The 26717-nt window shown below is 58.4% G+C and overlaps 1 protein-coding gene across 1 annotated transcript; it reads left to right on the top strand.

The window, feature by feature from the left end:
• Positions 1-539: 539 nt before the first annotated feature.
• Positions 540-26304, top strand: RTN4R (reticulon 4 receptor). The gene is made up of 2 exons (XM_030292348.1): positions 540-612; positions 24627-26304. Exons 1-2 carry the CDS (start codon positions 591-593, stop codon positions 26027-26029), a joined length of 1425 nt encoding a protein of 474 aa, XP_030148208.1. The 5' UTR covers positions 540-590; the 3' UTR covers positions 26030-26304.
• The last annotated feature ends 413 nt before the right edge of the window (positions 26305-26717 follow it).

The following is a 26717-nucleotide window of genomic DNA, read 5'->3' as shown; positions in this document are numbered from 1 at the left end:
GCCGCCATCCCCGCGGCCGCCTGCAGGGGCCGCCGCCTCTTCAGAAATGCGCCGCCTTTGTCTGGGGCCGCGCGTGGCACCGGTGCACCGGGCGGGCTGAATACCTCCTGAGGCCCGGCCTGCGCGCCCCGGGACCCTGAGCCGCCCACGCTCCCTTCCCTTTCCCCCGCTCCCCTACCCTCCCCCCCGCCGCCCCACGCACCCTGCCGGGCCGAAGTCCAGGTGAGTGCCCCGCCCGCCGCGAGGCCCCGCCCCGCCCCGCCCCCGCCCCGCCCCGGCCCGGCCGGCGGGGGGGACCGGGCGGATTCCTCGCGCGTCAAACCACATGATCCCATAAAACATTCATCCGCTCCCGGCCCGCGCCGCGAGCGCCCCTCCATTCCGCGCCGCCGCCGCCGCCCTCGCCCTCCGCGCCCGCGGCCCCGCCAGCCCAGCCGACCGGGCGGAGCGGAGCGCGCCCAGCCTCGTCCCGCGGCCGGGCCGGGGCCGGGCCGGAGCGGCGGCGCCTGGATGCGGACCCGGCCGCGGGGAGACGGGCGCCGGCCCCGAAGCGACTTTCGGTCCCCGACGCGCCCCGCCCGACCCTTAAGATGAAGAGGGCGTCCGCCGGAGGTGAGTGCTGTGCCGCGCCCGATCCGGGCAGGCGGGGTGGGGACGGTGGGGGCGGCCCCTCCTGGAGCCGCAGGGCCAGGCCGGGGCTGCCGAGGCAGGCGGAAGGGTCACCGGGAGGCTGTGAGGGCCACCGCAGTGCCGCGCCGGACTGGGGCCGCGGGCACCCTGGCCCCGGGAGGGCGGAGCCCGCGGCAGGAGGAAAAGTTGCAGCTTCCCGGGAAAGTTGGCCAAGGCGGCGGGGCCGGGGGCGGCGGGGCCCTGTGGCCCCGAACTCCGAGCCCGGGCCGGGTGGGTCTGCTGGCTGGAAGGGCGGGGTCCAGCCTCGGAGCGCCCTGGCCTCTAAGGGGTTAATGAGCAGGGTTGCAGAAACGTGGGTACGGAGCAGGGGTGGGGGTACTAGGTCGCTTTCACCTTTGCCCCTAGTAGTCCGCTCAGGACCTCTGGTTTCTCTGGGGTCAGGCCGCAGCGGGATGAAATGGGGGCGTTGGCGACAGTAGAGGGCGTGGGGGGGGGCGGGGCTGGCCCAGCGCTCTACCCCAGGGGGTTGGCGGTGAAAGAAGGCAGCCTTAGCACCTCCACACCCGCAACCTGAGGGCCCCTTGGGGGCTCAACTGAGTGGTTCCAGAAGTGGTGGGGCTGGCAGCACCCCCTCCCTGACAGCCCTCATGGGACCCCTGGTGTGAGGTCCTGAGAGGTGGGGTCTGGAGGGTGACTTCCTATGGGGGAAATTGGGCATGCCCAGCCTGGAGGGTGCTCCCCTGGTGCCTACCCGGGCTGCCCTGCTGATGTCCACAGTGCCGCAGGCTGCACACACGTTTCCTTGCACGTGCATGTGTCTACAAGGGCTGCACACTTGTACATCGCGTGTGCACATGCATGCCAGACTGCCCCAGTGTGCCCGCGCACACATGCTGTGGATGCACATCCATGTCCTCACCCCCGCCCGCACGCCCACAGCCACACATGCGTGCACATAGCGTGCCTGCTGTGGTCTCCCCACTTGGCACATGCTGGGGCCCCTCAGTGGGACCCACTCCCTTGCCTACATGCACATGTGTTGAGGGGGAGGCTCTGGGCAGCCAGAGCTCACAGATGGAGGGGCGAGAAACAGGCTGCAGGAGCATGGCCCCACCTCTGTCTGCCTCTCCCCAAGTCCTGGGAGTCACCCCTCCACAGCCCCTTTGGGTCTGGGTGTGTGTGTGTGTGTGTGTGTGTGTGTGTGGTGTGTTCATGTGTGTGACTCAGTATGCTTCTGCACGTGTGTGTCTGCACACATGACCATATGTGCCTGTGACCACATCGGCATGTGTTTCTTTGCCTCCATTGTTGGTGCCCCTGTATGCCCAGACAGGCTGCGACCAGGTTTTACCCAAATCTTCAGCAGAGGCACTAAGGATGTGTGCTGGGGAGCTAATTCAGTGCGCCCAGCCTAGGGCATGAGGCAAAAGGGCTCCCAGACACTCCTCCCCTCCCCCCCTTACCGGGGCAATGGTGGCCGATGGGGGCTGGGACCCACCCGGGCAGGGAAGGCTCATTTCAAACCTCGAGGTCAACACAGTGACACATAGACCAGACCCTTCCCCCATGCTGTGCAGTCACTGCCACTAAGCCCAATGGGGGACAGGTATGTGCCCACACCGAGGCCGACCCAGGGTGACCTCAGGAAGACCCTGTCCCTGTGCCTTAGTATCTCCATGGTAGGAGCCTTATTGGCGAGGTGCTCTGTGGTGTCACCGGCCTCAGATGCTATGTGCGGCACTGAGGTAAGGGTGTTGGTGATCCGCTCTCACTGTGGTGAGGAGGGCCTTGGGCCCGGGCTTGGAGAGGCAGGGCCGTACTGCCTTGTCCCCCAGCCACCATCAGTGTCCTTGTCTATAGAATGGGGACAAGTGGGTCATCCTTACAGAGTGTGTGGGAGTAAAACAGAGGGGCAGGCTGGAGGTTGGGCCCCATAGGTGGGCAGGCTGAGGAGCTGGCCATTCCTCTTTTGTAAGCCAGTCAAGGTGAGGAAGAAGCAAGTTCTATGGGAGGGACTGAGCCAGGTGGTGGTCACACCCTACCTCCTGGCAGAGGGCCACTCATAAACCCTGGCTGCCGGGTGTGGGATGGCAGAACGACAGCCTGGATTTGGGTCCTGGCTACGCCACCCGTCAGTGGTATGACCTTGGGTGTGACAGTTCACCTCTCTGTACCTCGGCCTTCTCTCCTGGGCCAGTGACATGGGCCAGTAATCCCTCACGGGTTGTTGGGGATACTTCCAGGCCAAGGTCCCCATGGGCTTCTGATGCCAGTACTTTTGCCTTCAAAATACCCAAAACATCACCCCCCACGCCACCCCAGTCAGTGGCTCCCACAAATGGAAGTCCTCCCAGAAACCTTGCACTGCCAACTGGACCTCCCTTGTGCCTATTTGCAGGTGGGGAAATAAAGGCCCGTGGAGGTCACAGGGGAGTTGGAAAGGGGTGATGTGCAGTTGGGGGGCAGGGAGCGAGTGAAAGCACTACAGAAGGTGGGAGGTGGCCAGCAATGTGCTTCCCAAGCTGGGCAGCATCTCTGCTCTGCCCCTCACCAGCAGAGAACTCACAGAATACCTGGGCCTCAGTTTCTCTATGTGAAGATTAACAGCCAGCTGGGTGTCCTGCAGTTGGGACTGACCCTCTCTCTGTGGTCATGGATGAAAGGTAAGGGAGAGGGCCCAGTGGGTCTCAAGAAGCAAGAGGGCTTGTAGGGGTGTCTGTAGAAGACCTCCCCCCACCACAGCCTGTGCTGGGGCTCTGGAAGGCAGAAGAGGAAGTCCCACAGTCCAAGGAACCTGAGGGCTGGCCTGAGACCCATCACAGGGCCAAGAGTTTGTTTGCTGTTACTCGCTGTGAGCAACAGACTATGAGGGCCTGGTCACGTGTGGCCCTGGCTCCCCCATGCTCACTGCACTCCAGCTCCCCTCCCCCTGCTACCCCCAGGCCAGAGGACTTGTTCTCACCCATGAATGGTGCTGCCTCCTGGCTCCGTTCCCCCCCTTGCTCCCTGCCCCAGGCCCGAATTCATGGCTTTGTGGCATGGATGCCTGTGGCAGCTGGTGCAGCACCAGGAGGGTCCCCGCTGGTGGAGGCAGAGGGAACCCATCTCCCAGGACTGCATTTCCTGCTCTCCCGGGCCTGTGGCCAGTGTCTCCACAGAGCCTCAGTCTGTGCATCCAGAAAGGGGTCAGGAGAACAGGAGCACGAGGAAGCAGTTCCATGGTGAATGAGTGAATTGCGTTGAATGAGTGAATGGGTGTGAGTTAGTGTGTATGAGTGTGCGACACCCCTGCCCCTGAGCCCTGTTGTGGGGCTCCTGAGGGCTCTTGACTGTGCCTGGTTAATGAAGTTCGTGTCACCCCGGCCCTAGCCTGAAGGGCCCTGACTCCCAGGCAGGGCTGCCTCCCTCGGTGGCCACCTAGGGCCTGGGCCTCAAGGTCCATAATGAGCCAGCCTGGCTGTCCCCCGCTCTCCCTCCAGCTGTGCCACAGCACTGGCCCCCAGCCCCCCCCCCCCTTCTCTCTCAAGGTAACCCCCCAACAACCTCGACACCTCTCTGTGTCCCCCACCCTGTGTCCCAGCTGCCTCATCCCAGACACTGCGATTGCTCCTGATCTGTTTACTCAGACACCCGTTCATTTACTCACTCATTTGTCCCTGTTTGGAACCAGGCAAATAAGGGGATGTGATCCTTGCCCTTCTGAATTTATAGGACTCAATGCTTTAAAGGACAGCTGGTCACAGAGCCAAAACTGGAAGCCCAGCCAGAGGGTGGGCATGCTGTCCACACCCGCTCTATCTCCCCAGGCCGTCACTGGCATGTGTGGGCCCAGCCGGGTGTTGTGTGCTGCAGTTTCTTCTTTTGTCGCTGTATTTTAAACATATTGCACGTCGGGAACTATTCTTGTGCATCATGGGTTTACTGGTGTGTGTGGAATCCCTTCCTGAAGATTCGCCATCACTTATTTATCTGAACCTGCCTCAGTCTCTCACAGTGTCCATGGTCCTGGAGCTGGCCCTCAAGGAGATGCATTTAGTGTATGCCCCCAGTGTCCTCAGTGCAGGACTCCACGGGTCTCCCCCAGGGTGTGGCCACAGGCCCCCTCCCCTGATGGTAGCAAGCCCTGATCCTCACCCCCTCCCAACATTTTATGGATGGGCTCCCTGGGCCTCTCCCTCCCCTGGGGTAGGGTTTCTCGCTGGTAGTGGTGGAATCTGCTTCTAGGCTTTGATCAGGACTCTGACTCCAAGGATGGCCCTTATGCAGCTGGGCTTTGGGCTACCTCTCTCCTACCCCCTTCTCACAGCCTCTGCCCTCAGCTGGCAGCATCCTGACAGTCCTGTCTCCCTGTCAGGGAGGGCCCTCTGCCTTGGGCCCTCTGCCTTGCCCTGCTGAGCAAGGATGGGGGATGGGCCCTGCGGCACCATCCTACACCCTTGATCATTCCACTCGCTCCAGGACAGGGTAGCCAGGCTCGGGAGGTGGAGCTGAAAGGCAGGACTTGGGGCAGACCTCCTGGAGGGGCTGTGGAAGGTGCTGTGTGGGCAGAGACCAGGAGCTTGGGTTGGCTCAGGTGGGTCTGACAGGCTGTGAGCCCCATCTGGGCCTGGCATGCAGAGCTGGGCCAACGGTGATACGGGGAACCCAGTTGGAGGGGCTGGGGTGTCAGGAGCTGGCCCAGCTTTGTTCAGGCAGCTCGCCCGGCACCCTGGGGGTGCTCCTGTGCTCGCTGGTCAGCACTGAGGCATTCCTAACTGGCCATCACAGATCACACTCCGTGTAATTGAAGTTCCACAAAATGTTGGTGTGGATTGAACAAGGGTTTTGTGGTCAAGCAAATTTGGGACTGGCTGGGTTAAGTGGCACTGACAGAGCTCCTTTACTGCGGGGTGTCTCGGAGCCTCAGGTTTGCAAGTGGATTGGGCAGGGCCTCTGATAGGCACCCCATGTGACATGATTCAGGGACTGCTGTGCCCAGAAACTGTTTTGGGCATCAGTGGCTCAGATTCCTCGGAGGGCCTGGGAGGGGGACCTTTGGGCCCCTAGTAAAGGCTCCAGGGATGGGTGGGCCATCCCACACAAACCCTGCAGCCATGGCACTGGTGGGTGGAGGGACCACGCTTCTCCTGGCAGTGTGAGGCAATGTGCAAATTTAACCTTTGGGTTTATGACTCCATTTCTTTGCAGCAAATGTCACGGGAAATGTCAGGCTGAGGCTGAAACTGGTGAGGGGCCCATTGAGGAAGGGGATGGCGTGCCTAGGGGCTCAGGCCAAGACAGAGCTCTGGGTCCCTCACCTCCTCCAGGGAGCCTTCTCAGATTGCCCTTTCACTTGCCTGGGCCCAGCTCTGTGTCCTCCATCTGTCCCAGCTATTGTGACCTTGTTGAGATGTTGCCTTTATTCACCTCCTGCTGGGGCCCAGATGGGGCAGGCTCAGGGACCTGCCAGAAGTCTCCCCATCCTGAAGTCTGGGCAGGCGTTGGATCAACCTGTGCAGTGCCGGCTCACTCTGTGACCTTGGGCAGCACCCGCCCTTTCCTGGTCACCAGAGGCCTCATCCATAATCAGCGCCTGTTGACCAAACGTGGTGCTTCCAGTTCAGTGCCTTTCTGGGTAGGAAAATGCTCCAAGTCTGAGGCGAGTAGGGTGCTGAGCTCTGGGGGAGACAGGTGGGGGCTGGGTGGCTGGCTCATGGTGTCACGTGGCTGCTCCAAGCACACAGTATGTGCTCCATAAAGAGCAGGGACAGTGAGCAGACATGAAAGGAGGGGAGGTGGGGGGTCTCAAGACCAGCTTGGGAATCCAGAGCCCCCAAACTTACTTACCTCCCTACCCACTCCAGCAAGGCCAGCTCTGGGGCCTGGTTTGACCTGTCATAGAGTTCTGCTCTGGCCCTCTGGTCCCCATGATTGCTTAGTAAGTGTTTATTGCCTCCTTGCTGTATGCCAGGCCTATGCAATTGAGCAGGGATCTCAGGCCCCTATGCTGCCCTCACCCAGCAACTCCACATCTCTTTCCCCTGCATGTGGAGTTCCACTGGAGTTACAGGTCCCTCAGACCCAGTCGGTCTGGTGGACATTACCCCTGTACCACCTGCCTTCTACCCCCATCATCCACACCCCAGGCCCAGGGTCTTTGCTGCCTCCCATCCTCCAAAACAAGTCCAGTGTCCAGTTGGGCTCCAGGGAGGTCCATCCCCTTTTATCCCTCACTGAGGGCCTGCTGCAAGCCAGCCCCCTCCCAGACCTATGGCCACAGATGCCCACAGCTGCCTGCCTGCCATCTTGTCCTCCATTCAAGCTCTGAGATGCTTTCTGTAACATGTTACCTGACAGCCAAGCTCCTCCTGCTTAAACTCTGCCATGTCTAGATGAGCTCCCCTTGTTTTCAGGGCCTGGGCCAGGAAGTCTCATTTGGGAACTTTCTCTTCTACCCTCAGTGGGAGAGGCCCCCAGTTTCTGGTCTCAGCACCTGACATGCATACCTGTGCCTGCCTCCCCATCTCCACGTCCCCAAGTCCAGCCCAGACCTGGCACTGGGATACAGGGAGCCATGAATGGTGGAGCAGCCTCATGGGCAGTGACTTGAGTCAGTTCCCAGGAGACACAGGAGCCGGCAGTCATGGCCCTTGGGGATGGCTGCTGGGTGTCAGGTACAGACCAGTTGTCTGAGGTGGCTGCAAGAGGGCGGCCCCCCTCCAGGACTCAGACGAGCAAAGTCATGGGTCTAGAGAGAGACAGAGATGCCAACCTATAGGGGATCCCCTCCAGGCAAAAGCCGGGCAGGTGGTGTCTGGCATTGGGACCCTCCTGGCTTTAGCCCAGAACCAGCTGAACACCTGGGTGTGTCACTCACCTTCTGAGTCTTTCTGTCAAAGGGGGGAGACTCTGAAGGGGGAGTCAATGTTGAGTGCTGCCCTCAGGGCCCAGCCCTTCATGGAAGCTTGATTGTCCCATTCAGTTGGAACTTCCTGTGGAAATAGAGGCTGGTGATGGGGCTTCTGGGGCCCTCAGTGGGTCAGGGGGCCTCCACCTCGCAGGGGACCCCTCAGGTTCCCAAGTCCTTTGAAGCGTCCCTGCCCTGGGCAGGGGTGGGGGGGTCTGTGGTGTAACTCAGGAAGCAGGGTGTACAGCCACTGTACTCCTGAAGCAGAAGCCTCTGTTGAGCCATGGGAGCACAGAGGAGGAGCCCCCGCCGGGGCCTGCCACTCCCCGTCAGTCCTGTAGCCATGAGGGTCCTTGCCACCTGTCTCAAGGGGAGTCTGTGACATCAGTTCATACCAAGGGGAGCCAAGTCAGAGGTCAAGGTGGGATGTGCAAAAATCCAGGCAAGGCCAGTGGCACGGGAGTCTGGAGGGGACGCTGGGACCCATGTAAGGCACCTCCACTTCTCAGCGAGGAGCCCACGTCCCAGCAGGGGCCTGGGTCAGATGGGCACTGGGCCTGGTCACTCCATCCTGACTTAGAAGGAAATTCAAGGTTTCTCTGCCTTCACAATGTGGAGACTTCTGTCCCACAATTCATTTTGCAGCAGCTTTGTGGTCTGGTGGAAGGGGCACCCCATGGTCATTGGGCAGGGTGGGGTGCAGGCAGAAGAAGGGTGGGCCACCTGCCCCCAGGGTGTAGCCTCCAGCCCAAAAGCACCTCCCATCCCCAAACACATGGGTAGAAGCAGAATTACAGAGAAAGGCCAGTCCTGGCCAGTCACCAGAATGGGCTGGACACCACATCACAGCAGTCTTGGGAGGGCTGTGGGCCCCAAGGTCACACAGGATGCTCGCACCTAGCTCTCTCACCTGCCTCCACAGCACACCGCAGCCAGGAACTGGGAGTGGGCCCTAGTGCTCTGTCCTGCCCCCCCACCCTTCCCAGAGCCCTGCCAAGTTCCTCCTACAGCTCTCCACTGTCCACTTCCCTCTGCCATCCTGCTCAAGGTCTCCCTGCTCTCCCAAGACACACTCAGCACCCCTCTTGTCCTCAGAGAGCACAGAGCTGGCTAGTCACGCCCCTGCCCAGCCCCACCCCGAGGCTCCATGGGGCTTCCCAAGGGATGAAGCTGTGTGAGGCAATGGCCAATGAGCCTGGTGAGAACTCAGCTCTTAGGTCTCCTTGGGAGCTGAGACCGAGACCCCAAGGCCATCTGAGGAAGGTACAGGACTGTCACTGCCCCACTGGCAGTGAGCACTTCTCACCCCAGGGCATGGGTGGCTTTCCCCACATGGCAGGAACTGATGAAGGAGCTAAAGGGTGCCCTGGGGCTATGGTTCCTACATATGGCCTTGCAGGTGACCCCCCAGCCCATCCTCTGGGCAGGATCCTCCCCACCTTTGATGGGGTTAGCTAGGCAACAAGATGTACACCAGGGGTAGGGGCTGGGTGGAGGGGACCTGGGCAGGTCCCTGAGGGTCACTTGTTTCTCCTTCCATTCTCTTTGGTTAAGTGTTTTCTAGCCTTTAGTTTGAGGCCAGCCCTGTGTTGGGCCCAGCCCCAGTGGGAGGCCAGCCCACTGCTCTGTGTGCTCCCGGCCGTATGACATGTGGCCCCTGCACACCTGTCATGTCCAGGCTGTCTTTCATCTCCTTGCCTCAGCCCCAATTTATGTCAGGCAGAGGCTGACACGGGGACAGGTGTGACAAGTGTCTGGCTTCCTGTTCGAAAATTGGCAAAAGAAAAACTCTCCCCATAAAGATATTCCATCTACATACCTCCTGGATGTCACTGAGAGGACCCGTCACTGCTGAGACAGATGGTGGCCCTAATGGACTCCATTCTTTACCTGCTGCCGGAGTCACAGCCCATCCCCCCGGGGATGGCCCGAGGCAGGTTGTGGCAGTGTGTGTGTGTGTGTGTGTGTGTGTGTGCGCGCTTGCGCATGCACTTCAGTGCCCCTATGGAGCCCTCATTGATGCTGTGGCTGACTGCTCCACCCCCACTCCAGATTACAGGAAGCCTGACATAGACATGGCCTTCCCCACCAGTGATTAAGGAGGCCTGGGGGGTGGGGGCGACATGTTCCTAGATAGAGCAGCCTGGAGGAATTAGGGAGGGAGGGCCTACAGACCTTCATCCTCAGGCCCTTGCCGCTCATTTCCTGCCATGTGGCCAGCACCAGCACTGGTAAGTTCACTACCCCTACACTACCCCAAGGCCCAGGTGGAGTCAAGACCTGCTTGGTGTGTAATTCAATGCAGGACCCCTCAGGCCTAGCTGTGCTTCTTCCCTGCCAGGTACCCCATGGTGGGAGCCCATGGCTGAGACCCTGACCAAGCTCCAGGTCTCTACTTATTCACCTGCTCCTTAAATGGCCCCATTGGGGCTGAGTCCAGCATTGGGGGTGGGTGTAAGAATGGACAGACGCCTCAGGCAAGGCTGCGGTGTGGGAGGGGAACAGATTGGGAAGGGTCCTCTTCCAAGGGCTGGCATGGTGGGACTGTGAGGAGAAGAGCCCTTCCAGGAGGATGTGTTGGGATAGGGCAGGCATTCTGGAAAGGGGAACTGCCTACACAAAGGCTCATGGAAGCCACAGGATCCAGTGCACATGACAGAATCAGAGGCTGGAGTTAGGCCAGGTCAGGCACCAGCATGCCCTTTATAGCTGTGACTTGACCTCCCTTCTGTCAGGTGGGGGCAGTGGGTCCCTGCCGGGGGGTGATATGACCCATCCCTCCTGAGATGACCCCACAGGTGGGCTATGAATTTTCTGTACCCACTGTGCACCACCCCTGAGTGGGCTGTGGGGTCTCTCCATACCCTGTGAGGTGGGTCTTGGTATCTCCATTTTCCAGGTGAGGAAGCAGGTCCCAAGAGGTTGGAAGACCTGCCTGAGGCCCCAGAGAGGCAGAGGCTGCACCAAAGCCCTGGCCTTTTTCTCCAGCCATCCTGCAGGGCTGGCTGTGGTGGGCGGGGACCCCATGGCATGGGAGTCTTGGAAGGGGGTCCTGCTGCCAGGGCACTGCCTCATTCACCCTTCTTGGGGCAGGGCTTCCCCATCCAGTGTTGGTACATGAGACCAAATAAACCAAACTAAAAGCATTTCTGATTTTACTGGTTTGTGTGCATTGTAAAAAAGATCTGGGAAAATATATCAGATGTAAGAAAGAAGTTGTATTAGTCAGCTCAGGCTGTCATAACAAAATGCCACAGACTGGGTGGCTTAAACAACAGAAATTTATTTTTTCACAGTTCTGGAGGCTGTAGGTCTGAGATCAGGGTGCCGGTGCGGTACGGTTCTGGTGAGAGCTTTCTTCCTGGCTTACAGATGGCCACCTTCTCACCATGTTCCCATGTGGTGACAGTGAAAACAAACCCCCCACTGTCTCTTCTTATAAGGGCCCTAATTCCATCGTGTGGGCCCCACCCGCATGACATCATCTAGGTGCCCATCTCTCAAGGCCCTTCCTCCAAATACTGTCACACTGGGGGTTAGGACTTCAACATAGGAATTTGAGGGAGACACAAACATTTCTGTAGCAGAAATGAAATTGCCTTTGACTTCCAGGTGCTGTTGCCACATACTCCCCACAGGGATATCAGTACCCCATAGGCTGTCTGGGCCTGCACATCCTCAGGGAATTCTGTTCCCACAGCCTGGCAAAGTCTGCAACTTGCCTGTAGTGGTGGACATTTCTTACATTCATGTGACAAACATCTATGGTGTGTGCTAGTCACCAGGTGTGGCTCTGTCCCTGTGGAGCCCACAGTCCATGGGGGCAACTGACAGAAGCAAGCAACATGGAGACCTGCTCAGTTGACCAGCGAGGTGTGTGGTTAAGTGGGCACCCTGGCAGTGGAGGAAGGTGTGGGGTATCAGGGACCCAGGTCCACCCAAGTGCCCCCAAACCCCTGGGGATTTGTCAGGTTCTCAGACCCAACTTCCCCATTTCACAGATGACCAACCCAGACCCGAGAGGCAAGGTCACTGGCGGTGCCTAAGCTGAGCTGGGCAAAGTGGCTGAGCTGGGAGGTGCCCTGGCCTCTCAGGCCTGTAGCAGCCATGATGGGACAGGGAGGCAGCTGGGGAGGAGTAGGAGTGGGGATAGGTGGGCACAGCCTGGTTTCCTGCAGCCTGGGCTGGGAGGGAGGCAGCTGACTGACTGCAAGGTTTTAAGTATGCATTTCCGGGAAGAGGTCTGCGCTGGCACATGCGCCAAAGGCGCCCTGTTCCCTGATCATCTGCTTCCTCCTCTGCACGGGGCTCTCCTGGCCCCATGTGAGTCCACCAAGGCTGCAGGGCCTATTTGAAGGGGGCCTTCAGAAGTGCAGTCTTTCTTACCTTTGCTTGGCAGTTACCGAGCACCTGCTGAGTGCAGCCCCTCACACAGATCAACAGACAATCATGCTGAGCCCCTGGGAGTTGGGGACCTGCCAGGGGCACTACGGGGCCGGTGGGGGGCCAGACCAGGTCTGACTGACCTGGGCCTCATTTCATGCTGGAGACCCTCATGTGTTGAACTGGGAGAGGAGGGAATGAGGATGGGGAAATCATTAGGAAAATATGTAAGAAAAAGGAAAATGCCTTTTCAGGTTTGATAAAGTTGAACCATCATTGGCCTGGGTAGGAGTCCAGCCGGGCACTGGGTATGTCCTCTGTGAGGATGAAAGATCAGGCTAGCCCTGGCCTCAGGGTTACATGGTGGTGGTGGGGGGTTGTGGTGAGTGGAATGTGGCCTGCAGATGGCCCCCTGACCCTGATCATCCAGCCATGCCCACCCATGCCTGTGGTGGTCTCCAGTAAGGGCCTGGGCTTTCAGGGGCTCCTCTCCTGGCCTGATACTTCTTTGGCTCAAGGTGTATGTGCCCTGCGTCTAGTGGGGTGCGCTGGGCCTCTTTCAGCACTTCCGGCAGGTGTTGGAGGTAGGGAAAGGCTGTGCCGGAACACCTGCCTTGACCCTCCCAGATCCCAGGGGCAGGTGCTGAGGAATAAGGCCACCTTCCCTAGCCCCTGCCCCCAGGGCCGCCAACCCCCTCCTGCATGCCAGCTCCTGGCGCATCAGCCTCAGGAAGTAGCCGAAATACACTGACCTGCTTTTCCAGGAGGCAGCGGCGCCTGGTCCTCCCACCCTCACTGGTGAGAAGCCGCCAACAATTTCCATCCCAAATTGATTTCAAATAAGGAAGAGTTATCACACACAATCATATAGGAATAATTTATCACTCGTTAATAAAAGAGCAATTACTTATTCACGTTGCCCCTGCCTGTGTGCCACGGGTTCCTTGGCAGAAACGTAATTGGGGCTCTCACTGAAGCTGAGGAAAGCCTGTTTGCACTCAGCCAAGGTCAGGGCAAGCCCTCCCCAAGAGCCACAGACCCCCACTCCGGAGGCACCATGTGCACACTGCCCCTGCCGGATTTACCTGCTGGGCTTCCTGCTCATGGGGGTCTTGCATCTGTGAACTGGCAGCAGGGTAGAGGTGAGGAGGAGCTAGGGTAAGGCTTTGTCTGACTGTGGAAGGTCTGAGCACACAGCTGAATTTTCAGGCCAAAGCTGTCCTGTCAAGTGTCTGAATAGCAGAGGCCTCTGAAGCCAAGAGCCCGGAGTGTCCCTAGAGTTGGGACGCAACCTTGATGACCCTTGGCAGAGCATGATGCCGAAGAGCTTTGTTCAGGGCCATGGAGATGCAGCTCAAGAAATCACAGTCCCACTTTGTCCTCCTACACCTCAGACATGCCTGCTTCTAGACCACATTCACCTCCACCTTCTGGCAGATACACTTTCTCTTTTTTTATTTATCTCTATTTCTGACATTTCAGTGCCAAATATGCAGCCATTTTGAAAAGATAAAATGGTCGACCATATCTTGGTCAAAGTTAAAACCTGCACCCAGACCTCCAGGGCTAGTCTGGAGAATCGGCTTGCTCTGTCCCAGCCCCTGTTCCTCCTTGAAGGCAGCCACTGTTCCTGTTCCTTGTGTTTCACATTTCCATGCCCCCTCTTCTCTAGTATACTTCCTAGTATGGTTGTCTCACTACCATTAGTTAAATTCATAAACAGTGTTTCTCAACCCAGGTCACATAAATGCCCTTCACCACCCCACCACTATTGGGAGTGGGTACTTTGGTGGCCTTTCTACTCTTGTATGGCCTTTGGTTTTCCTGGATTTACAATTGACTCTATCTTTTCTCTCTTGTCCCGTCCACTACCCTGTGCTTACTCTTCTTCACCTCAGGTGTTCTACTGGGTCTCTCATTTAAACCTGGAGGTGTGACCCCAGGCTTCTGTCTTGCTGCCCCCACATGGACCAAGCATGCTTTGGCCCCCTCACAACTCCCCAGCAGACTTCCCAGCATCACCCAGTGTTTCCTGGGCCGCATATTTTCCTCTTTCAGGGTTTATATCCCAGTTTTGACTGAAGCACATCCCCAAGTAACTCTCTAAGGAAGACACAGTGAAGAATCATTCTGTGAGTCCTCATATGTTAACAAACCTATTCAGGCTGGATTGGCCTGCTCCAGAATTCCATATTGAAAATAATGTCCCTTAGAATTTTGAAGCCATTGCAATTTTGTTATCTTCTTGACATCCAGTGTGCTGTAGAGAGGTCTGATGCCACATTGCTTTTCCCTTGGGAGCTCTTTTGACCCCGCGCCCAGAGGCCTAAAATCACATTGTGAATGTCATCTATTATGCTAGGCACTTGCCCAATGGAGGGCCAAGTCTTCAGGTCTAGGAGATTTTCTGGTATTATTTCTTTGATAACTTTTTTTCTCTTCTATTATCTCTGTTTCAAATAGATATTTGACCTATATTTGTCTTCTGAATCTCATCAATTTTTTTTCCTTCTTTCTCTTTTTGTTTTTCTTTCTAGAAGACTTCCTTGACCTTGTTTTCCAACCCTTCTATTGATTTTTTGGTAATTTTAGCAATTCTATTTTTAACTTCCAGGTACTCTTCTTATTTTCTGATAGCTCCTTGTTCATAGCACACTGTTCTTGTTTTAAATCTTCTCCTATCCCTGAGAGGAAACTGATTAGATTTTTTTACCTAATTTTTATCTATTCCCTGCACTGTCTCTGCTTTCTCTAGAGTTGTTTTCCCTACAGTCTGCATTGGAGCCTCTTTCAGGTACCTGGTTTTCTGGGCACATGTTCTAGGGAAGCACTATTGAGAATGGAGCTTATCAACTGGCAGGTTTGGGGTGATCAGGCAGGAGCCCCCAGAAGCCCATGGTGGAGACCCTTTCTCTGGGTGTTTTTCCAGAGGAGCAGCCCCCATCTTCCTAGTCCTTGTCCCTCTTACCATATACTCCATCACCATCATCTTGGCTCTCGAGAAGGGGGAATGAACACCTGTTTCTAACATGGGTGGTAGGTGAGTAAGGAGGAGAACCACCAAGTATGCCAGTATTGCATGAGAAGCAGCAGCAACTTGAGGTCATGCTGAGCATAGACAGGATCTCTCATGAGGCGAGTCACACTGTGCTGGGCTCCAGGCCTGTCTGTGAGCCTCCTCACTCCACTGAGGCTGAACCTGGCAGAGAGGGTGGGGGAAGCGGTTCTAGGCATCCTTACAGTACAGCCTGGTTGCTGGGCCCTCTTCCCACACCCATTCTCCTGCCTGGACTCAGCCTCTCCTGGAGAAAGCAGGGCCATCAGGCCAGGCTGGAGTGGCCTCATGACTGCTGGAAGCAGAGTGATCAGTATGGCTCTGGGATGCCACCTCTGAGCTGTGGGCCTTGACTCCCCAGGTCCCTTACCTGAGATGGGGCTGACTAAAGGTCTTCTGGGAAGGTGGGACCCCAGACACAAAGCTGGAAGCATCTCAGGGTCCCAAGAAGGCAGGTGCTATCCTGCTGTCATCCTCATGTCATGGGTGTGGAGACAGTCTCACAGCCAGCCAGCAGCTTCTCCAGCCACTCCATGAAGGAGTACAGAGCAGCTCGCATCTGAGCCTGGGACTACCAGACTCCGGGCCCACCAACCCAGGGAACAATAAGCTTGGGCTGAGGACGAGGTGCAGTAGGGGTCAGGGAGCCCAGAGCATAGGGGGTGTCCTCAACAGCTGGCCTGCTATGGGGGGAATAGCTGTCTCTCTACTTTATGGATCTCTAGGGCTCAGGGTCTGTTTTGGTCACCTGGGGAAATGGCAGGAGTTCTTAGACCCTGTCCCCTGTCCTCAGCTAGTGTGTGTGGTCACCTCACCTCAGTAAGCTTCAGTACCCTTGTCTAAGGAGTAGGATTGATGGTCATCCCCTTGCTATGCTGTGGGATGTTGTGAGACCTCAGGAAGTCTGTGCCTTGGGCAGTCCCAGGGAGGCCAAGGGTTCATCTCTCCCCTCTCCCTTCCTCTTCCCTGGTGCTGGGCCCTGGGTGGACTGACAGGGCCTCAATGGGAGACATTCTTGGCCAAGAAGCCCCACGCAGCCTCAAGGCACCAATGCTGGAATGGGCATCCTGTGGCCCTACTCAGGGGTGTCTGGTGTCCACCCTGTGCTGGCCTGCTGCTCAGTCACTTCTGGGGCTCCTCACTCTTGTGTGAGGCTTACTGCACTCCAGATCAGCCTCAGGTTGGTCCCAGGTTTGTCTTGGCTGCCTGTGATCTGAGATCCTTGCGCATGGCCAGTGTGATGATGATGGCATTGGTGATGAGGATCATGGGCCTCCACAGTCCATTTTCCATTCAAGATTCTGGCCAGGGGTCCACAGGATGATCCAAGGAAGTCTGCTTACAAGGAGACCCCCTCACTCCACTGCCTCTCTCCTTTTCTGGACAGAGTCATCTCACATTTACTTTTTCTTTGTTCTGAAGATTCTGTCAGCCCAGGCCTCGACCTTAACCACCTGGGAAGTGCATCATACCTGACCTGCCATGTCCCCTCCTCCCAGCCCAAGTGGACAGGCTAATGGTAGAGGGTCAGCAGGCTGCCCTCAGGGTGACCTGGCCACAGAGCCCCTAGAGGAGGGCACAGGGTCCCAGTGTTGTTGGATTGGCATGGAGAGAGTTGTGGCCTAGAGACCACCCCCCCCCCCAGCCTGAAACCATCCTCCTTAGATGTGTCTCCCTGAAGCACAAGCAGGTGCCACAGGGATCAGTGCCTCCCACCACCACCCCATTGCCTGGGGACATCCTTCCTGTGCTTCTTACAGCCAGTTTTGTTTGTCAGTGTTGTAAATGCCCTCTTTGATGTGTTTGACCACTAGTCCATCAACAGCCTCTTTAATAAAATCATTGTTTCTCTTTTGACCTGCACACCATTTTGGGGTCACTCTCCCTCCTTCCCCCTCTCCAGCCCCGCAAGAGGCCACCAGGCTCTGTCCGTCCCAACAGTGTGGTCTCAGCAGGACAGTGGCCTTCTCTGATCCTTGGTTTCCTTTTCATTAGGTGGGGGTTCAAGTGACCTCCATGAGGCCACTGTGAGGGTGAAGGCGGCAACACCCACACGCAGCAGGTGCTCTGTGTGCTCCAGTCACAAGCCAGGTCAGCAAACTGTTTCTCAGAAGGGTCAGATCCTGAACAATGTCAACTCTGTAGGCCACAAAATGCATCGGGACTACTCCACTCAGCTGTGGTAGTGCTAAAGTGGCACAATAAACACCCAGGTGTGCCCATATATTGATAACCTATTATTTACATACCTAGACAGGCAGTGGCTGGTGGACTGGTTTGCCAGATGCCGATAGAACAGGAGGCACCGGGACCCATCAGCTCTGATGAGGGTTTTACTGATCACCTGAATGTGGTACCCTGGCTGGTGGTGACCCAAATGGGAGCATCTCATTCACTGCTTCTGGAAACCCTCGTCCCCTTGAAAGGGCCAGACCCCACGGTCCTTCCTATCTGTCTCTCTCCAGGGGTGCTCACCAGCCCCCACTGGGCTTCTCTGTGGTCTCTCTGTGCTGCCCCCGTCACCACCCTGGCTTAGTTACAAAACCCCCGAGCAGCCTTCATACTTTACACACCTTCCTGAGGCCTGACTGCCCTGGTCAGGGGTGTTTGCAATATCTCAGCTGTCCTGGGCCAGCTTGGGTTGGCTGCAGTCCAGCTGCTCCCTCAGGACTAGGGCTGATCCAAGGCAGATGGCCAAGAGGCAAGACTGGCTGATCCCAGAGGGTGAGGGGGTGCAGGCCTCCCGAGACCTGCATTTGTCTTTTCAATACTAGAATAAATCCCACTCAGGCAGAGGCCACCTGCCTGCCTTGCCGGTGATGTTTGACAAGTGCCCAGGGCTCCAGAGCATGCGGGGATATGCCCTCCTGTCTTCTCCCACTCCAGAAGAGAGCAGACCCTCTGTAGCCCTGCGTCCTGGGAAGAGCTCCCCATGTCTGTCTGGTCTCATCACAGCAACCCTCTGCTATTTGGCCAACTCACTCACCTCGGCCCTGGCAGTCGAAGGCCCAAAAGTGTCCTCTTGTTGTGTACTCCTATAGTGTGCACCCGAGTGTGTGTTCCTATAGCATGCACCCCAAACGTACATTCCTGTAGCATGCACCCCAGGTGTGTGCGCCTGTAGCATGCACCCCATGTGCTACTACAGTGTGTATCCACGTGTGTTTCTATAGCATGCACCCTGAGTAGGTGCCCCAGGTGTGTACCCCAGGTGTGTATTCCTGTAAGTGCCCCCAAGAGTGCACTCCTGCACAGTGTCTGCCCTATTGGAGGCTGATGCTCTGGGCCTTGCAGGAATGGTCAGCTTCTGGCAGGTAACAGATGCAGTGTCCTGGGAGGAGATGGGATGTATTGGGGTGGGGACAGGACCCAGCACTGTTGGCCCTGCCAGGCTAGGCACCCAGTCCTGGACAAGAGCTGGCAGTGGAAAGGGGTCAGGGAGGGCAGATGGGCATGGTGACAGGTATGTGGAAGTGCAGGTCCCAGGCCCCAACACTGGGAGTGCCCTGTTCCTGAGCCCTGCTGTGGGGGGAGGCAGGGGCATATTGGCCACTCACTAATCCCTCATTAACATCCTCTGGGGACTCAAGCCCACACTGGCCTCCAGATTGAATTAGTTGAGGGACCAACCAATGAGCAGTTGTGGAGACAGATTCTGCAGATAATTAGGCAGCGGGTGTTTGTTGGTGGCCTGATGGAGGGAGGTAGGGGATGCCCACCTCCTATGAAGGAGGGGATGCTGGCTGAATCCCTGGAGTGAGGGGGGTGTGCCTTGTGCCCTGGGCAGGTTTTCAGCTGAACAGAGCCTCCAGATGCTGGCATCATCAGTCCCCAGTATGGGGCTCCCTGGGGTGGGGGCCAAGGGAGATGGGCATCAGGTGGAAACATGGCTGGACAGGGTGAGTTTCCAGAGCCCTCCGGTCCAGCAGCCCAGCCTTGACCAAGGATGGATTCCCAAGGCGTGGTCACCGGGCCAAGAATCTTACTCATCAGAGGGTCTGCCTGGATGCTCACCCTAGCAGTGGGCTCTGGGGCTCCTCCCCTGGTGACCCCTGATGTCTGGGGCCGGGTCAGGGCTCCCCGGCCCCTTAAATCCCCCATGTAGCACATGCCATGCAGCAGAGTGACCAACGATGGTCAGCCTGCTCTTTGACCATAAGTGTTATAAACCAGGGACTGGTCTTGTGCTTACAGTGTTCAGTGCTGCCCCTATCATGGGGTGTCCCCTTAGGAACACACCCTTAGGGTGAGCTGTACATCCAGAGCCTCCACCTCACAAGTGGGCCAAGCTCCTCCCCTGGCAGCCTTTGCTTCTTAGATTTGAAAGGAACCCAGGGCCCTCCCATGTACTGTGTTGGCTGTAAATTTTAAGAGGGAATATGGGTTTTGGGTGGGGGTGACAAGCTGGGGATGGGGGAGTGTTAACTCTCCACTGCCAAGCGAGGCCTTTCAGTGACTGAAAGGCCTTCTAGTCCTGGGGCTATGAGCAAGTGGCTTCCCCTACCAAACCTCATTTTCCTCCCCTGTAAAATAGGAAAATAAAGTAGGCCCCTAGGAGGGTTCACTAGACCTCTGTTGGTCCTAAGTCCACCTGTGCACTGAGTGCATTCAGGAGGCTGGTCCTGCTGGCTCTGCCCGTGCTGGGCCTCAGTTTCCCCCACTGCACACAGCTTTGCCTATTGGAACTGCTCAGCCCTGGGTCCAGTGTCCTCCTTCCCTGGCAGGTGACCTTGCCTGTATCGACCTGGCCTGCCCCTGCAACTGCCTCCCCGAGAAGATCAATAAGGAGTGGGGCCTTGAGGGGCATGACCGGCAGCAGGGGCTGGCAGCCACCCCACCCCCAGGAGATGCAGGCCCCCTCAGGGGTGGGCTGCCACCCTCCTCTCCCTAGAGCCAGAGAAGGGGCCTAGGAAATGCCATGGGCATGCACACTGCCCCCTGCACGTGTCTATGGGCTGGAGGACAGACAGAAGGTGGGAGGTGACTGTGAGTAGGGAGTAAAGACCGAGGGGGACAGATGGACGACTGAGGGGGAAGGTGGGTGGGTGGTGAGCCAAGCACTGATAGAGGGCTGGAAGGGATGGGGAGCAGTCACGGGACAAGAAAGAGTGAGTGTAGCACTGCTGGGGTGCCTTGACCCTCTGCGGTGTGTGGACGCCACCAGCCCCCCACCCCCGCCCGGAGCTATTTCTGGCCTCGGTGTGCTGAGCTGTGGCCTCCTGTTCTGCCGTGTAACTGCGGTCTGTGACGTGACCCTTCTCGGGACGTTCTTGGTGATTGAGAGGGTCCTGAGCTGACCAATGTCCTGACTGTGCTACAGCTGCCCAGGCCTTCCACAGCCTACTGACCCCAGCCTCTTGGGGGGGATTGGGGGGCAGGTAGCAACTCAGATCCTCCATGGAGATGTCCCCTACCTGCCACAGATGACACAGGAGGGAGCTGTATACCTCCTGGTGCCTGCCCACACCCGCACAGACTGGGCTCCATTCCTGTGGAGGCCACATAGCGGCTGCTTTTCAGGCTTGGGCTGGACACGCCTTCCGGCCCCTCTGGGTGGCACCGTGGCCGCTTCTCTTTCCCACCTTTTCCCCTGGACCATCTCTGGGTGGGAGAAGTCCAGGGCTTAATCACTCTGCCTCAGTTTCCTAATCTGTAAAATGGGTTTGTGATAGTATTAAAAGAATTCTTATGCAGCTCTGACACATGGCTTTTATGCTAGCTCGTAGACCCTCGTAATGCCCCCTTGAATAGGGTGTTTCTGCCACCCCATTGCAGCGGGGAGGCCCAAGGACACTGAGCCGGTGCTCTGGACAACCAAGGCTGCCAGCCCTGTGCTATCTCTATGACCTCACCAGGGGAGGGGAAGAAGTGTCCCATAGGATCTCAGGGGTGCTGCACCTGCATACCTCAGCCCAGGGTAGAGGGCTCTGAGAGCAGTAGAGGCCAGGGAACACACCAAAGACATCTCCTGAGCCTGCAGCCTCTGGCAATCCCTGCTTCTGAGCTGCTGACCTCAGCAGCCGCCTGCCCGCTGCCCACTGGCTCCTGCAGCTGCTGATGAGTCCCCAGAAGCCTCCTGCCCCTCCTGGCTCCCTTCCCTTCTCCCCACCTTTCTTCTTCCTCTTCCTTCCTCCCCTCCACCCCCCAACCCCATTCAGTGACCATGAAGGAGAACCTGGGCCCTTTGCTGCCCAGGAGCTGGGGCAGGGTGAACAGTGCAGGTGCTCTTTAGGCACCTGGGCCACACCCAGGCCTGTTGGGATTTTGGCTGCATGGCCTCATCAGCTGTCCTTCCTGCCCCATCTATGGCTGCCCTGGTGGGAGAGGCCCTGAGCAGAATCTAATCATTGCCTCCCTCCATATCCTCCCAGGCAGGAGTGGCTTGTCCTTCCCCAATGGTGGCCTTTGTGCCATTGCCACTGCTCCTGAGGCAGACCTGAGCTAAGGTGGGAGCCCCTCCCACGACCTCATGGGGAGGGCACTGTAGAAGACCCCTGGAAGGGCCATTCTGCACTGAGGCCTAAGGAAAGAGGAGGCAAGAATCAGCCCCAGGGATGGCAGGAGGGTGATTGGTCTGGATTTGTGCAAAGCTCAGGTGGCCTGGCGGCCTGGTATGGGAGCGTGACTCACTGTGGTTTCTGTGTGGGGGCCAGGGTCATGGCAGGGCTGTTTTCTTGTCATTTGTTTGGAGGTGAGCTGGTATTGAGTGCTTACTGAGAACAGGAGCCCAGTGAGGCTGGGCATGAGTGGGAGATGGGGCTGAGGGGATGGGACAAGGGGATGGGCTGGGAAGACAGATGGGGGGACCAGATGGGGGACAAGATGGAGAGGCCTTTTTAAGATTCTGAGGGGTCAGATGAGTGACTGGGCCCAGCCCCTGGGGTGGGGTCAGGGAATACCATCCTGCAGCCTGGCAGGGCCTTCTGCGTCCATAGGGCCCCTGCTATGAATATGAACACAGGCCGCAAAGTTGGGTTTGATTATCTCATAAAAAGATGCCCCCTCTGCTTGCTCAGCAGAGGGGTTGCCATGGAGACCAGCAGACAGGCCCCAAGGGGGTCCAGGCTGGAGCCAATTACCGTGGCTGCAGCGAGGAGGCAGCCCACCACTGGCCACTGCACTGACAGCAGGTCCGTGCAGAGGGACCAACCCTCAGAAGTTGGTTTCCGAAAAGCAGTTGGCTCAGCGGGAATGGAGCCATGTCTGCTCCTGATGCCGGATTCCCGGCAGGGCTGAGCCACACGGCTGCCCTGCCACTTACCCCCATGGTGTGGCTCAGCCCTGGAGCCTTGGGCCATTCTCAGAGTGGGTGTAGCCCCAAGCACGTGGCTTACAGCCTCGTGGGGGCCCAGACTGGGGAGGGCTGGAGGCTGGAGGAGCGGCTGGTTCTGGTGAAGTCAGCTGAACCTGACACCAGCTGAGCTCACAGACCATGGCTCCAGGCCTGACAGCCACCGGACAGCTCAGACGGTGATGTAGCAGGCGTGGTGAAGATGGGTGGCTGCTGACATAGCCTGGTTGGTGGTGTGGCCCGGTTGATGACATTGGCACAGTAGCGTGGTTGGTGACATGGCACATCCGTGGTAGTGAGGTCCAGAGCCCAGCCCGGTGAGTACCCGGGGCCCCCATCCCACCCTGCCCCACTTCTTCCTCTGCTGTGAGTCCTCAGGGACAGGAAGTGCTGTTTTCATAGCATAGTTACATCCGGTGGCAGGTGAGATGCTGGTGAGAGCTGGCATGATCAGGCCCGACTTGCCCAAGAAGCCCCATAAGGAGAGAGCTTGGAGAGGATGTCAGCAGTTTAAATAGAACAGCTGGCTGAGATGCCCCCTCACAGCCTCCCGTGCATGGCCAGCCTGGGGAAGGGTGCCCTAGGCTTGGGGAGTTCTGGGCCAGGCCTGGCTCTCTGGACCCCCATCCCGGGGCTGCCATGTACCCAGCCGCTAACAAATGACTCGGCATGGAGGCCGGCAGAACACAAGGGACAGAGGAATCCCCCAGGATGTGGGGCACACTCCAAGAGGGCACACTCCTTATGCCCAGCTGGCCTTGCTCAGGCTCTGGGCTTGGGGCATGCATCTGCACCAGCCCAGGCAGAGAGAATCCAGTGTGGTGAGGGACCCAGCATGAGTGGGGGTCCCCAAGGTCACAGTTCTGGGTAGGGGAAGCTGGCCCACAGGCCTCTCCTTCCTCCCACCCAGCTCCAGCCCCAGCACTTAGCCGGCCTCATGTCTGCAGAATCCTGCTCTTAGCTAACTGCCAAGAAAGGTGTTAGCTGTCAATGCAGGTGTTAGCTGTCAACGAAGGTGTTAGCTGATAACTCAAGTGTTAGCTGATAAGCCATAACCCTCCCAGGGGGATTCACATTTTAATAGACTCACTCCTGAAGGCGAAAAGACTCTTTGGCATTCAAAGAGGGGACTCTAATGGTGGGATGATAGGCAGTGAGCTTCGTATTGGGGTGTGTGTCCCTGCTGATGAGACCAGGGTGGATACAGCGTACCAGGAGTATAGGTCTTTGGTGGGGCCGTGTGTGTGTCTGGCCCCCAGATACGGGGGGAGGGCATATGAGGAATTATGCAGACATCGATTGGCTGGGAAGGAGTAAGCTCCTCACCCGGGGAGGAGATCAAGCAGAGAATGAGGCCGAGGGGAGGAGGCTGCAGGAGGAGTTCCATGCCAAGTCAGGATGTGTGGAGGAGGGAGCAGCCTGTCTGGAGGGGGCTCACAGGGTAGGCAGGGCTGCACCCCTGCCCTTAGGCATCCAGGCTTCTGATCCTGTGAGAGTAGAGTTACTCTGGAGTCTGCTGTGCCTGTAGCAGTTTCATGTGCCCTGTTGGTGGGACCCAGACCCCCTACAGGAGGGCCACTGGGGGTTGTGGCTCCTGGCTCTAAGGCTCTTGTGGTTTCCTCATTAAAGCACAGCTCTCTGCAGTGGCGAGGCCTCCTCAGAATCCAGGCAGCCCAGGAGCTCTAGGGGCTCTGGAGCCTGGGAAGGGGGCTTGGACAGGGCACAGGGTCTGAGCCACAGCCCCTCCCTTCCTGCAGCCTGAGAGGGCCCTCAGGAGGGGCTGCTGCGGAAGCTACTGGAAGTCCTGCAGCTGGCTGCCTGGCAGGCCTGGGAGTGAGCCTCTTCTCTGTGTGAGCTTGGCCGGCCTGATCCTCAGTGTTTATACCAAGGGCCTCTCTCCCAGACTGGTCTGTGGGCTGGTGGGGCAGGGGACAGGCTAGGGACAGTGCTGGGACTGATGGGGAGGGTGGGCAGGTCCAGGGATTCACTGGAATCTCAAAAAGGTATTTGCAGGCATGAGTGTTTATCTCAGGAGGCCTTTAAATGGGCTTTGGTGGTGACCCAGCTAACCCTAAGTGGCTGGGGTGCAGGCATGGCAGCTTGTGTGTTTGAGCGCTGGGCAGGGTGGCAGGGTGGCATGGGAACCAAGGTGAGGTTCCTCGGTGCAGAACATGTAACTCCCCTGGCAGGTTTGGTGAAGTGGTTTCTGTGTGGCAGGTGGAGCAGGGATCACAGCACCTGAGTTTTCAGGAGTGACAGCATGTCCTAGGCCCGGCTCTAGGCCCTCCTGAGGCCCTGTCTCAGGGGCCAGCCTGGCTCCAGCATGACCCCCATCCTCACAGGGCCCTCTGCCTGTTAACCACCTTCTCCTCTGCCCACAGGGAGCCAGCTGCTGGCCTGGGTGCTGTGGCTGCAGGCGTGGCGGGTGGCAGCACCGTGCCCAGGTGCTTGTGTGTGTTACAACGAGCCCAAGGTGACGACGAGCTGCCCGCAGCAGGGCCTCCAGGCCGTGCCCACTGATATCCCGGCCGCCAGCCAGCGCGTCTTCTTGCACGGCAACCGCATCGTGCACGTGCCCGCCGCCGGCTTCCGTGCCTGCCGTAACCTCACCATCTTGTGGCTGCATTCGAATGCACTGACCCGCATTGATGCTGCTGCCTTCACCGGCCTAACCCTTCTCGAGCAGCTGGACCTCAGCGACAATGCACAGCTGCGTGCCGTGGACCCCACCACGTTCCATGGCCTGAGCCGCCTGCACACGCTGCACCTGGACCGCTGCGGCCTGCAGGAGCTGGGCCCCGGCCTGTTCCGTGGCCTGGCTGCCCTGCAGTACCTCTACCTACAGGACAACAGTCTGCAGGCGCTGCCAGATGACGCCTTCCGCGACCTGGGCAACCTCACACACCTCTTCCTGCACGGCAACCGCATCCCCAGCGTGCCTGAGCGCGCCTTCCGTGGCCTGCACAGCCTCGACCGCCTCCTTCTACATCAGAACCGTGTGGCCCATGTGCACCCGCATGCCTTCCGTGACCTCGGCCGCCTCATGACGCTCTACCTGTTTGCCAACAACCTCTCTGCGCTGCCCGCAGAGGCCCTGGCACCCCTGCGTTCCCTGCAGTATCTGCGGCTCAATGATAACCCCTGGGTGTGTGACTGCCGGGCACGCCCGCTCTGGGCCTGGCTGCAGCAGTTCCGAGGCTCCTCGTCTGAGCTGCCCTGCAGCCTGCCCCCACACCTGGCCGGCCGTGACCTCAAGCGCTTGGCTGCCACCGACCTGGAGGGCTGTGCTATTGCTGCCAGGCCCTCCCGTCCCATCCGGACCGGCGGGCCTACTGATGACGAGCGTCTGGGTCTGCCCAAATGCTGCCAGCCTGATGCCGTGGACAAGGCCTCAGTGTTGGAGGCTGGCAGTCCAGGCTCAGCCGGCAACGCGCTCAAGGGACGTGTGCCATCCGGCGACAGCCCACCAGGCAATGGCTCTGGCCCACGGCACATCAACGACTCCCCCTTCGGGACCCTGCCTGGCTCAGCTGAGCCCCCACTGACCGGGATGAGGCCCGAGGGCTCCGAGCCACCGGGGCCCCCCACCACAGGCCCTCGCCGGAGGCCAGGCTGTTCCCGCAAGAACCGCACCCGCAGCAGCCACTGCCGTCTGGGCCAGGCGAGCAGTGGGGGCGGTGGGACTGGTGATGCAGAGGGCTCAGGTGCCCTGCCCAGCCTCGCCTGCGGCCTGGCCCCCCTAGGCCTCGCGCTGGTGCTGTGGACGGTGCTTGGGCCCTGCTGACCGGCCACCGATCGCGAGGCCATTCTCAGCAGTCAGGTGTGTGTACATATGGGGTTCCCTCCATGACGCCAGCCAGCACCAGGCGGCAGGCCCTCCCTGATGGACACCTCCCGCCCACCCACCCCATCTCCACCCCATCATGTTTACAGGGTGCAGCGGCAGCGTTTGTTCCAGAACGCCACCTCCCACCCGGATCGCGGTATATAGAGATATGCATTTTATTTTACTTGTGTAAAAATATCGGAAGACGTGGAATAAAGAGATCTTTTCTTAAACTATGGCCTCTCGGGCTGGGGTGCTGTGGGCAATGAGAGGCATGTGGGTCCCAGAGGTGCAGCCCTGCGTCAGTCACAGGCACACGGAGGTCCCGAAAGGGGAGGGATTTGCCAGGTAGTGCAGGCTGCCATTTCACTCCAGTAGCACCCAATGATGGTCAGCGGGGATGTGTCATGCCCCTGCCCTCCACCCTAGCCATGAAGGCTAGCATCAGTGTGCCTTGGCCACTTTCCCTTCTAGCTAGGCTGACAGTGGCATCTGCCCAGGGAGAAGTGTTTGTCCTGCACAGAGCCCACAGGAGCAGGATGAGGCTGCCTTTGTGGGGGATGTCTGTTCCGGTGCCACACAGAGTCCCTGGAGCTCCTAGCCTTCCACCCTAGCCAGCGCCGCCGCTCCCCAGCTCCATATGGGT

The sequence above is a fragment of the Lynx canadensis genome, chromosome D3, assembly GCF_007474595.2.
Source record: "Lynx canadensis isolate LIC74 chromosome D3, mLynCan4.pri.v2, whole genome shotgun sequence".
NCBI classification, from domain to species: Eukaryota; Metazoa; Chordata; class Mammalia; order Carnivora; family Felidae; genus Lynx; species Lynx canadensis.
The sequence above is the reverse complement of the archived record's forward strand: the minus strand, read 5'-3'. Positions and strand labels throughout refer to the sequence as shown.